At 43.0% G+C, this 13,479-nt stretch overlaps 1 protein-coding gene and 1 pseudogene across 4 annotated transcripts in view; one reads left to right on the forward strand and one right to left on the reverse strand.

The window, feature by feature from the left end:
* The window catches only part of RBMS2 (RNA binding motif single stranded interacting protein 2), a 62,984-nt gene that overhangs the window by 20,627 nt on the left and 28,878 nt on the right, over positions 1-13,479 (reverse strand). For all 4 annotated transcript variants that reach the window (XM_005680336.3, XM_013963948.2, XM_018048063.1 and 1 more), the window contains 4 exons: positions 7,214-7,380; positions 2,565-2,623; positions 1,633-1,724; positions 78-235 (listed from right to left, as the gene is read on the reverse strand). In XM_005680336.3, the coding sequence (XP_005680393.2) occupies positions 78-235; positions 1,633-1,724; positions 2,565-2,623; positions 7,214-7,380 (476 nt within the window). The remainder of the gene's footprint in view (positions 1-77; positions 236-1,632; positions 1,725-2,564; positions 2,624-7,213; positions 7,381-13,479) is intronic.
* Positions 9,598-11,288, forward strand: LOC108636088 (annotated as a pseudogene).

A 13,479-nucleotide genomic window follows, 5' to 3' on the forward strand; every position in this document is an offset into this window, starting at 1 on the left:
AGACACAGACTTTCTGATGACCTTCTATGTGACATTCTTTATTAACGTCATCATTTGCCACTCTTGGCATCCCTCACCTGGCAAAGCCAACCCCTCTGCTGGTCCCACTGGTGTCTCGAAGGATTCTAGTGGAGATAACCTGGCCAAAGGGCTTCAGCATCCCCTCCAGTTCTTGCTCATCCATTGACAGTGGGAGGTTTGAGATGTATAAATTCGTGGGGTCCTGCTCCTGTTGCTATGGAAATAAAAGTGAAAAATGAATTTCATATCTCTTAACCCTCTCCCAACCTCAGCCGTTATTCACAAAATGACATTTCAGAAAAGAGAGAGGAGGAAGGGATGACTGAACAAAGAGAATCTTAGCAACTATTTTAACACCTAGTCCCACTACCATGGGTTATGCATTATATATTGAGTCTAGGCCTAAAACCACACAGATCTACTATTTCTAGCACTGTACGAGCCTATAAGACAAGTCATGGACGAAGTTTTGGGCTGTCGCTTTAAGAACCAGGCAGGGCAGTACTCCTCTCTCCCAGCCGGCAGCCTGTCCCAGAGGCTGGATTCTCCTGGACTGCCTTGCTTCCAGGGTTGGATTGTTTTGAGTAATCTCCCTCCCCCCTCTTCCGGCCACAGCAGACTCCTCTTAGTAGCAGGAATGTCTGTACACTCCCTGATGGAGGGCACGCTAGAAGAAGAGAGAAGGGAAGTGGGGGGGCTACACCAAGAGCCAGATGTACAGCGCACGGGGTCATCCCAGAAGTTCCAGTCTCACAGGAAGTCTGAAGTCACTCCAAAGTCAGAAGGGTTTTCTCCAGAAAGAAGAGGTGAGAGAGCACCTCCAGGGGGCAGACTCTGTAAAACGGCAACAACTGCCCAGCACTGCTAAGAATTTAAGCAGTCACTCTGCCCTAGACAGCGGGTCAGCTGCAACCTTCCTCCCTCTTCGGCCTTTCCTTTCAGGGCTTCCTTTTCCTTCAACCATTACAGGAAAGGATGGCTGGCAGGCCTGCTGCATCAGCCCCTCTCAGGTATTCACAATGACCTTAAAAGGGCAAGAGGGTAACTCCACCTAAGAGAAGAGGGGAAAGTCTCTAGCTTTCTAGTAGCCTAAATGAAAAGAAAACTTGCAGACAGATGGGAGAAAGGAAGGGACAGTTTCCTTTCTCTCTGTGGTGTCTACCCCCCTGACACCCTACCACCCGCCCCACCCCCGCCCATTCCTACAGGAACAGTGCTGGGAGGTGGAAAGCATTATTCTGAACTTTGGAGTTGCACAACTGGCTGCTTCAGAGAATGTTGCAAAAATACCACAAGCTGTTTGGTAGCGAAGTGGGACCAGGGTGGAGACAGAGAAACAGCTGGAGGAAGGGAAGAAGCCTCTGGACCCTCTTGCCTGCTTGTAACACTTGATGAGAGGAAGAGAGATGACAGAGCTACCTGCCATGGGTTCTGAATACCGCCTTCCTCTAGCAGCAGAGGCACTCAGTGGGGCCCTGGTTGAGACTAGATTTAGTCAAAACGCACTGCAGGAAGCCCCTGCCCTTCAACCACGTGGCTCTTAAGTCCTCCGGACACCTTGGAGGCTAACTACCACCTCTCAGAGGAACAGACGTGGGGCAGTACCCTTACCTTGGCCATCTGAGCTTGTACACCACTGGCCTTCAGTGCTGTTACCGCTTTCTGCGCTGCTGAAGGGCTGTCAAAGTCCACAAAGCCATAGCCTGGAACAGGGAAACAGAGTCACTGGGAGGCAGGAGGTGGAAGGGAGGTAGGAGGCCCCGGCTTTTCAGGAAACAGAGGAAGAGTTACGACCCACATAACAGAAGTGGCAGGGAGGAAGAGAGCTCAAGAGGTTTCAGGTGGTTTTCCATGGGCTCCCCAAACCCTGTGAGATTTGGTCTACTTTATAGCTAAGAATGCCAAGGGCCATGAGGTCTTTGTAGTATCCTTGCGTTCCTCCCTCTCCCCTTAGAAAAACCCAAGGTTTCAAGAACTAGGCTCCTCTAGTAACTCACGGCCCCCTTCTATTTCCAGAAGAACTCCCTCCTCTTTTCTAGCCACATCCCAGAAATGCTAGGCATGTAGGAAATACAGCCTCTCCACTGCAGACAACCAGCCACCTGCTGGAAGAAGCCCCTCCTCACCCCAGCGTCCAGCCCCTTCCCTCTTTCCCTCTCCACCTAGAATTGCTCAAAACCCCAACAAAATTAAGTTGCCCAATCTAAAAGACATAAAAGACATTTACAGTGCTTTGCTAAGTAGAAATAGTCTCATGTACTCATATCTACCATCCAATCCAGGGGAACAGGACACAAAAGCGCAGTCAAAGGACTCAAAGGCACTCTGTGCAGGCTGCTAGCCTTGGGTCCCCCAAACAGCATTTTTAGCTCAAGCTCTCTGGTCACCAAAGAATCTAAATACCTACCTGACTTTCAAGCCTGAACCCCTGAGAGACACCACCCTGGTACTGGAAACCAGGAGCCTGAAGCAGTGAGGGATGGAGGCAAGCGAGGGCCTCACCTGCAGCTGCTCTCCACCAGCAGGAATAGCTGTATTCTCACCTTTGCATTTGTTTGTGGTCTTGTCCAGGATGGCTTTAGTGGAGACAATCTTGCCGTATCTAAGGGAGAGGAAAATGCAAAGTGATAATCTGGGGGCAGGGGTTTAGACGAGGACAGAGACTGCGACATCTAGAGGAATCCATGCCCTGTCTTCACTCCCACTAGGAAAAACTGTCCTTGCTCAATCCTTAGCAATAAGAACAAATGAATTTAAAATGTCACACCTCTCATATAAACCTATCCCCCAAAGGCATCTACAAGAAATAAGGTAACTATAGTCGCTACACTATCAACACATTTCTCTCTTCTCCCCCAAGTAAGACTCAGATACCAGTTAGAAAGAGACTACTGTCTTTTTCGGGGGAAAGAAGCTTGGTGACGTCCATTCAGCAGTGTGCAAGGGCAGAGCTCTGGCAAGAATTCCCTGAAGACTAAAAGTAATCCTTGATATTACTTATCTTCCTTTGGACAAACAGCATTTCTCCCATGAAAATCTATTTCTCTTCTCTAATGTCCCATTCCTCACTCTTCTACTGGCCCCCTGATTGAAGGTCAACTTAAGCCAAACCGCATTTATTCAAATCCTGATTCTGCCACTTAGCTATGTGTGATCTTGGACAAGTCATTTAATCTTTCTGTGCCTCAGTCTCACCATCAGTAAAATGGAGAGAAGATTGTTGGGAATATGAAATGAGATCATGAATACAAAGCACTAATGTCTACCAAAAAACACCTGAACATTGTTAATTGCTATTATTATAATATTACATCCAAAGGACCTCAACATTTACCCAAATGGCTCTCTCTGGGGCTTTAGTGTCTAAGACTTCTCTCTTTTCGGCCGTGCCATGTGGCTTATGGAATTTCAGTTCCCCAACTAGGGACTGATTCTAGGGCCCTAGCAGTGAGAATGCCAAGTCCTAATCACTGGACTGCCAAGGAATTCCCTGATTTCTATCTGTCAAGATCTCAGTGTGTTAGGGAGGGGACTGAGCATTAGACTAAATGCAATAGCTGTGTTAAGAAAATTACCTAAAACTTGATAAGGCAAAATGAGGATTTCACCTTCTTTCAATGTCATTCTGGAACACTGTCTACAAGGCCCATTCAAGGTATATTCTATTATCGAGAAGGATGTTTCTCTGGGTTGCTATTTATTACTGATGAGGCTCAGATTTTATGAAGATACATATTAACTTGTAGATTTTTATCTAGTAGAGATACAAGTAATTTTTGTCCATTAGAAAAGATAATCCCAAAGGTTTCTGTTTTACTGTTCTAAAGGGTATGAAGCACTTTTCTCTGTAACCTAATCTTATTCCAACTTTCTTCCTTCAGTACCTATCGATACTCAGTCTCTCAAATGCTCTTTGACCCCATTCTGCTAGTTCCCTCATTAATGAGGAAAGTAAATATTTGGCATAGGCTCACCTATATTTGTAGGAGAGTTATGTTCTTCAACCTTTTAAAATTATACTTTAGCCATGTGGGGTCCTGTGGAGTTCCCCAAACTTGTGAACGGTGGAGTATAACTGTTCCGGGATATATTAGAAGTGTTCTACTAGAAAGAAGTCTCTACATTCTACTCCAGGAGGGTGAACCATATTAGACAGACAGAAAAGAAATCACTAACAAAGTCAGGAGTATAAAATTTAACTGGAAACAGTTGGCAGGGACTGAATTATCTGAAACAAGAATTTTTTTTTCTACTTTTCCATCCCTAAAGAACAGATGACGATTGATGCATTTGCTTTGCTCCTTGACAGCCCCTGACTGTTCTAGTGGGGCTCTGTGACCCTCGGATTAGACAGAATAAGCCAAGCAGGGCCCTGGAGGCTGGAATAGATGTGATCCTAACCCTTCTGGGCTGCATACTTGGATTCTTCCCCAAATTTAGGCAAGAGAAGGGATGAAGGAGACTGCGAGCTGGAGAACACACATGCTGCTATCTCCACCCAGGCCCTAGGGTGGGGCTCGCGGGGTCTGAGCAGCCTGAGACATTGAGCTCAGAGTTTCCACTGCAGCTGGCAACAGCTGGATCGTGCTGCTTCCTCCGTGGAAGGAGCCCTCCAAGAGAGAACCAGGAGTTCCAGTTCCAGACTCCACACCTCTCTTTCCTGCCCACCAGGGCTTAGGATCCAGCAACGCCTACTTCCCCTACAACCTAGAGAGATAGCTGGGACAAAGGCAGGAAGTCCTTCTATGCATGGGAAACACCATTCACAGAGAGGTTTATCTCCCAGCTCACATGCCTGTGAGGGTTCCACCCACCTGCTCTTCTCAGCTTCCCTTTCGTCATAACTCATCTAGCACCAATTTTTTTTCTGCGGCACTCCCACTTATGGTCCCCTCCTGGGCTCCTTACTCCCATCCTATACACCAACACTGATTATTCTCATCCCTCAGACACAACAGAAGGTAAGGCAACTATCGGTAAGGACAAAATGAAAGCCTTAAAGTATAGTGAAGTAGAATTGAGCTTTTCCTCTGTCTTGTGGAGTCACAGAATTGATTTCTGTAGCACACTATATTTAGGCCAAGAAACAAAGGGTAGAGAAATCAAGGAACTAGATTGATAGAGTACTCTTTTCCTTCATGTGCTAAGTCACTTTAGTCGTATCCAACTCTTTGCGACCCCATGGACTGAAGCCTGCCAGGCTCCTCTGTCCATGGGGATTCTGCAGGCTAGAAGACTGGAGTGGGTTGCCATGCCCTCCTCCAGGGGATCTTCCCAACCCAGGGATCAAACCCACGTCTCTTATGTTTCCTAAAGACATTCTGGCCTATTCCCTCAAAAAATTACTAGTCCTAGACCAAGTCCCCTAAGTTCATTTAAATACCTTTCTAACAAGGTAAGCCAAAGGATCCAGTGTTATACACATATCCAGCCTTTAGAGACTGGGTCTGTGCAGCCTGGTGCAAACAGAATTCCAAAACCACGACTTCAGAAGACTACGGGATTTATAGAGTACCTCTGAGGCCTTGGATGTTCAGCCTCTCCAGGATTTGGGACAGCTGGCACATGCATATACTATTATGGGAGTCTGTATCAGTTTGACCACTTCAGAAAATTGTTTACTAGTATCTACAAAAGCTGAACAAATGTATACCCTATAATTTAGCAGTTTTACTCCTAGTAACATAAGTGTATATACACATGCAACAAAAGTCTTGCACAAATTCAGAGCAGCACTATTCATATCTGTAACAGTCACATACTGAAAACCAACCCAGTATCTCGCCACAGTAGAACCAGTAAACAAACTGTGCTATATTCCTATGATGGAATTCTAGAAAGCAAGAAGAATGAACCAAGTTTTGCTACAAGCAACAATGTGGATGCATTTCACAAACACTGAGAAAAAGAAACTAGACATTAAATGGTATGTGCTATATCATTATATGAAGTTCAAACAAGCCACATTAATCGTTCAGAGGTCAAACAGTAGATACCTTTGAGGGCAGGAGAGAGATTGTCACAGGGAGGTGGGCTTTTGTTTTGTTTTGTTTTTTTCTTTTCTAGAGGTGGGCTTCTGAAGAGCTGATAATGTTCCATTGATCTGCGTTACAAGGGACTCTTACAAGGATGTGTTCACCATATGAAAATTCACTGTTTTATAAGCACTTATGATTTGTACACTTTTCTGTATGCTTGTTATACTTCAACAGTTTTAAACAATGGTAAATTTAGGAACTTTCCTGGTGGCCCAGAAGTTAAGAATCCACCTTCCAATGCAGGGGACGTGGCCTTGATCCCTAGTAAGGGAACTAAGATCCCACATGCCTCACAGCAACTAAGCCTGAGTGCTGCAACCACTGAACCCACAGGCCACAACTAGAGAACCCATGCTGCAACTGAAGACCCCGTGCACTGCAATGACGATCCTGCTTGCCACAACTGAGACCGGGCACACCCAAATAAATAAGCTCGGTTTCTCCTTCCCTGTTAGTACTCCCATCCTTCCAGCCTCTAATCACACCCCCACATAAATGATCTGAAACACATATTTTTCTGCTACATAGAATTGAGCTGGCATCTCTGCATGCTTGCAATTTTTCCGGCTTTCCTAACTGGGCTAATTCCACAGTAGTTATCTCTACCTCGTGACTCAAGTCTATGCAAGAGAACCCCAAAGATCTTTAGGGGGTAAATACCAGGTGACAACTCTTTCTTCATACTCCTCTTTATCCACTAGTTTGAGGGCCCCTCTGGGTCCCTGGAAATATCTCTAGCAGCAGAAACTCTCCTAAGAGCATAATTCAATTTAGTCCCACTTTCTTCTATCCTCATTGCCAACTTTATCTTCTGATCGATATCTTCAGAGATATTGAGCATTTCTATTCAAGGTGTAAGGCTAGAAATCTTTCCACTAAGGCCATCAGTTCTGGATACATGCTGGAAACAAAACTCATATACTAACCAGGCTTTCTAGGTCAGGCTGATCTGGCTTTCTTCAGAGAAACACGTGAAAAGTTTTATATATTGGCAGTACACAGAATTTCTTTAGGAGGGGTTGCTGAGAAACCTTGTGAAAATAGGGGTAGAAGCAAAATAATACTGCATTTCAGGATAAGAGGATCTGGTAAGAGGCCAGCATCACCAAATCTGTACTGTCCCTGGAAACCTATCCACATGTGCCCCAACTTACGACTGACACAACTTCACCAGGTCCTGGTCAGTAGTGCTTGGCTGCAATCCCCGGATGTAGAGGTTGGTCTTACTCAGCTGGTCATTTGCAGTGCTCACACTGCTGCTGTTAGGGGTACTGCTGCTTGGACTAGGTGGTGCCATTTGCTGAGACAACGACACATATGGCTGCAGGGAGACACGAAGAGCAAAAGGTCAGAAAAATCAAACACTTAGATGCTCAGGAGTGAGGAAGATCTTGGCGCCTTGGAAAGAATGATTCCAAACCCGAACAGCAATGAAGTCATAGAAGAGTTTAAAAAAAAAAACAAACCCTAGAGGAATTCTTCTCTGAATAAGAAAATATTTAACTGTCCTTTCACAGAAAACGAGAGGTCAAAATATGTTTGCTAAAGGTTTAGAAAAAAGATACTTTGTGATAGAGAAGCGTTCTTACTATATAGATGCTGGAAATACAATCGATGTATGCCTCTTAAGTAAACTGTAATGAGACAAGATTAATAAAAATCTAAGTTCTATTCAAAAATGACAGAGAGGAACTAGTAATTTATCAAATCAAGAAGGTATAGAAATGCAGAACACAGATTATTCATAGAACTGTAGAATATGAAAACTGCAAAATACTTGCAGGAGTTTGAAAATTATTATACACTTCGACAAATAAAATGAAATACTAATTATCGTGCCAGGTAGTAAAAAAAAAATGAAATTTTTTACTCTGCTAATAGGGGTTTAGTCATAAGTTCTTTACTACCATATTTTAAAGGTTCAAATATGAATGAATACTAGATAAAGTATGGGTAAGGAAATCCAAGATTTGGGATGAAACATCTGTAATTTTTCACTATTGATACCAGGACAGGCAACCAGACTTTGCTACGCTTTGGGGGTCCTTCTGTTAGAGAAAAACTACCAGGTTGACTAGAACAGGGATTCATTCTTTCCAGACATATTTTATATCCTTATGCTCTAATCAAGCTTCTAGTGTATACAAATATATGGCTCATAATATTCTAAATTTGCATTTGTTAGTTACTAAGTCATGTCCAACTCTTTTGCAATCCTATGGACTGTAGCCCGCCAGGCTTCTCTGTCCATGGGATTTTCCAGACAAGAATACTGGAGTAGGTTGCCATTTCCTCCTCCAGGGGACCTTCCCAACCTCAGGGATGAAACCCTAGTCTCCTGCATTGCAGGCAGATTCTTTACTGTGGAGCCACTGAGGAAACCCCCAAATTTGCATAACTACCTATAATGTGGTACACTTTACTATATCATACTCAAATTCCAGTTCTGCCTTGGCTTAAAGCACTTTCCAGTACAGATCTATTTGGAATTACTTTCCTATAAAATGCCAGCTTCATCTCCAGGGCTTCCCCTACCTGCTTTCCTTTGGTAGCGGTGGCAGTAAGAGACTGGAGTGGTAATGAAGAGAAAGAGATACATAAATACCAAAGAGGGGAAACCTTCCCCCAAATACTCTTAATGTAATATGTGCCTCTTACATTTCATGCCTCTGACCTTTAGAAAACTCTTAACATAAAAATCTTTGCTCAGGCTAAATATGTTGAAGCAAGTATTTCCCTATTTCTGCCATTAAAAAAATGTGCAAATACACATTTGTATCCACTTGCAAATACGCTGTTCACTCCTTAGCTCCATACTACAGCGAAGAAGAAACTCAATACCACATTCTGGAATGGCCCAAAGACTCATGACCTACTGCAGCTCCTGATATACCCTATCTATTTCCTATCCCTGTTCCCCTCTCTTTGCCAGCACTCATACTAGGATTTTCCATACAAAACAGTCCACATGCTGGTGGAATATGAATTATTATTCCTCTGTGGTGGCAGTGACAGTCAACAAGGGCAGGGCAAGGCATGTGTATTTTTTAAGCAACTTTCAGATAACAAGACAAAAACAGAGCAAATAAACCTAAAAGTCATACATCCAGTGCTAGAAATGCCAGTGCTTAAGAACGACGTTGAAATCGCCAGTGAATCAGTAGACATGTAATAATAATCAAATACTAGTGGTCAAGACCTCCCCCATTGTCACTACTACGGTAAGTGCACCGTCTGATTTAAAGGCAAGAAGATTATGACCTATATTCTAATCATGAGTGCTTCTGAGTTCAGAATAAGATCACTGCTAGAGGTCATTCGCTAAGACATGCCCTTCCTCTTAGCTGAGAAAGCCAAGCTGCTTCTTCTAAATATAAGATTCTAGGGAACTCCCTGGAGGTCTAGTGATTAGGGCCCAGTGCTTTCACTGCTGGGGCTGAGTTCAATCTCTGGTTGGGGAACTAAGATCCTGCAAGCTGACGGTGTGCAGCAGCCTCACGCCCTGGCAACCAAGCAGTATGAGAGTCTAGGCCTGGGGATGACAGCGGCGCCGGCAGTACAGCAGCAGCAGAAGCAACTCCAGCAGCATTGCATCAGGCACCAAGCGCAAGTACACGAGATCACCCGTCTCAGCCAGAGTTCACCCATGCCCTTTCCCAGTGTGAGAGAACGTGCCTAAGAGGAACCATCAATGATGCTAGGACTGTCCAAAGAAGAACCAAGGGTTATTGAGGAAAGAAAGAAATCGAAAACAAGTTACTGGTTTGCTACCATGGTTATAATCTTGGTTTTAACAGTAAGGTCTTAGCCATAATCTAAAAATATGACTTAGTCATTAATTAAAAAAAAAAAAAAAAGGCCAGAAAAACTCCTAGAAAAAAAATGCAGTTCAGAAAAAAAATTTTTTTTCTCTCTTGCTGTTCCCAAATAGCTTCTGAAACTGCTATGCAGGTTTGGCTCCAAAGAGAAAAAACAGAAAAATACTCTCTTTTCAAGAGAATTTACGAAATAAAGTTGAGCAAGGCTCTAAGGAAAGCTTATTTGGCTTCCCAAAAGAAACTATTTGGAGACAGAATACTAACTAAAGTAAACTAATGATCCATGTTTACCTATATATGTAAAAGAGAAAAGGGTAATACATATGAGAGTCCAGAGGACTGAGATATTTTTACTGGGGGTGGGAAGGGTAGGGTAGAATTGTCTTCCTTGTCTCCTTGTCTGAAATAGTCCTCTGAGGCCACTGGTCCTCTGTCAGGGCCTAAGCTAGAAAATGAAGAGCAAGATTTGAACTCTTTAAAGCAAGGACCCTCACATTTGGCCTAGGATCTTAAGACACCTGGGATGGTATTAAATTTGCCTTTAGAAATAAAGGATGTAGCAAAGAAATATGTAAAGTTATTCCATAGACGAGGGTAGGCATGAGCCATGTTATGAAGGAGATTTAATTCTGGAAGTGACTGGGAAACATTACTAGGTTTATTATAAGCTGAGAAATGACATGATATCATATATTTAAGAAAGTTAACACTGGCTGCATTATCCCAGCTGGTTCAGAGGGGTAGGAGACCAAAGATAGTGAGACTAATTAGGAGACATTAGACATGAAGGGAGGTCAGGGAAAATATAGGAGTTAAATTCAAACTTGCAGGGGTGGGCCTGTGCGGCGCGGGGCTGGAACCTGTGGGATATCCACGTGGCCTGAGCCAGGGCTGACAGCGGCAAAACACCGCAGGCCCGGGCTCTCCCGCAGCAGCGCCTGCACGCCTGGCTGCAAGCACGCCTGGCTGCAAGTACGCCAGGCCGAGGGCGACGCTGAGGCAGAGTGGGTGGAGGCTCAGAGAGGATTAGCGATCTGCTGTGCTTTCTCAAGGGCGCTGATAAAGAGCTTCTTCCCAAAATGGTTAATACACTGTTAAATGCGAAATTAAGTGAAACAGAAAATGGCAAGCACGTCTCTATACTGGATCTACTTGGCAACATTCTTATCATCCCTCAAGCCACCCTTGGTGGGAGAGTAAAAGGAAGAAGCATGCAGCATCGCTGTAACTCTGGAAAAGAAGAGGGGTTAGAACTTGATTCCCAATTTGTGAATCAGTGTAAAAAAGAATTAGCTGCTAATAGCAAGTGTGCTGAAGCTGAGGTTGCGGCGGAACACAGCACTTACGGCAATAGGCAGGTGTTATCGTACACACACCTAATTGAGTTGTGAAGTTTCTACAGTCGTAATTAGATTCCCTAGTCCCTTCTTGAGTATACTAATCTGAAGCATTTTTAGGTAAGAAAATCCTGGGTCCCATCCATAACTCTGCAGCCTCCTAACTGGATGACCTTGCCAGTCACCTAAACTCTAGATCTCAGTCACCTTCCATCCCACTTTCCTCTACACTGACACTCAAAAATTTGACAAATGCCTTCTCTTCACTTTATGGTCACTGATAAGAACATGGAAATGTTCCTAGAGAGCTTATTTAAGCATTTTGCAATGAATCATTTTGTACAATCAAGAAAAATATATTTCTTATGCCCTCAAACGTATGTAGTATGTAATAAAAATAACTATTTGTGTTAAAACTAGGTAAAACCCAGCACAAACCAATTACAATTTTGTAAAATTTGTTTTAATATTTCAGATTTCTGTATTTTGAATGAAAGAATAAGCAATTTACTATTCCTTTTAATACTACCTATGAAAATGCAATGCAGAAATATTATTGTACATTTTAATATTACTTTCCAAGGATATCCAAGTGCTTTAAATCATTTTAAGAGTCTTTAGCTGATACAGGAACAGGGAATGGGGGACTAAAAGTTGTGTTTGTTTAATATTCTGGGTTAATACTCTGTTTCTCAGTTTTTTACCAAGAGTGAATGTCACACTGTCTGTCTCTGGTTTTTAAAAGTTACTGTTTCATTAAATTAGTGTTCATAAATTTTTTAGGAAGTTTTTCTTGTTAAATTGCTACATAATAGGAATAAAAAGGGAAGCTCTCTACTGGAATTACTTGGGAAAAAAATCAAACTTGCAGAATGGGAAGTGAACTGCTTGATGCATATATGTGAATGCTTTTAGAATAAATACTGGTTAATTTTATTCATTTAATAAACATTTAAATATCTTAGAAATACTATGCAGGGAAGGCCTGAAAAGCATAGTAGTTAAGTGTTGGAGAGCCTTAAAATTTGATTTCTTAGCTGAAAGTGAACACAGCGCCTTAGAAATGTAGGCTTATGGAGTAGGTATTAACGCTTTTAGAAAGTTCTAATATTGCACTAATTCCTGGGAAATGGAATAAATTCAGCTGTGATCCCTAAAGACAGGAGGCAATCTCAGGGCAAGGACTTTATGGCTTTGGATCTTTCAGTGAAATTCAGAGACCTATGGGCAGCGGGTTACCAAGGCAAAATAGAGAACACTGGCTGGACTGCAAAGGTGAACGGACTCAATGCAAGCGCCAGAGGACAGCAAATTTAAGGCTGGCTGGAGACTAGAATCTCTCAGTAAAAGGTGTGTGGGAACACCAGCATGCGGAGGACTTGGCTGCTTCCAAGAAAGACCACTCCCCTTGCAGAGTGAACGGCCATACACGAGAGCTGAAGGAAGGCAGAGAAGGTAGGACAAATGAGCTAATGGATAGGGACTGAGCACGGGGCTCAGCACACAGCAAGGACAAACTGCCAGTTACAGTTATTCTTTTAGAAGCTGGAATCGTTTAAAAAATGAAGTTGTTCTATAATTAAAGGATAAAATCCTTCCTTTCAGAATATAGATAACTCACCCAAATTGAGCTATTATCTGTCTTCAGAAACTTGATGCTTCCCCTAGCAGTTCTTAAGGATCCAGGAAAATTCTGGAGAGATGTTTTCATGGAAAGCACATGAAGAGATATGAGGTTAGAAGGCAGGCAGTAAGTGGGTCCTAACCATCTTGAGAACTACCTCTCTCTGACCACCTCGATAGTTACTTATGTCTAGATTATAAAACAATTCATTCTGCTTTGTTCTTCTTTTACTAAGGCTGAGACCTTTAAGATAAAATATTGAAAAGACTTTAATTTCTTAAAGACTGGTGGGATTAAAGATTGGTGCGGTGGTATTTAAAGGATGATTAGAGAACTATGTTGTAAAAATATCCTGTAAGAATCTCTGGGGCAGGATAATCTGGGGAAGGGCTTATAGCACGGGGATAAAGAAACATATAACTCCTTCATCTTCATCCAGAAAAAGAAAAAGCAAACTCCCCTCTTCCTGTAGCAGGAACTTTATGTTTCCTGTCTTGCTGAGTTACAGGAAACGAGGAGACAAGAGTGTGTTCTTCCTTCTGCTCTCTTACAAGAGATCACAATGGTAGCAGAGATTCAAAGCCTACTTCCCAAGCACTAAGTTTTCATCAGATCTTTAAGAGAATGATCTACTCAGATGA

The sequence above is a fragment of the Capra hircus genome, chromosome 5 (assembly GCF_001704415.2).
Source record: "Capra hircus breed San Clemente chromosome 5, ASM170441v1, whole genome shotgun sequence".
Taxonomy (NCBI): domain Eukaryota; kingdom Metazoa; phylum Chordata; class Mammalia; order Artiodactyla; family Bovidae; genus Capra; species Capra hircus.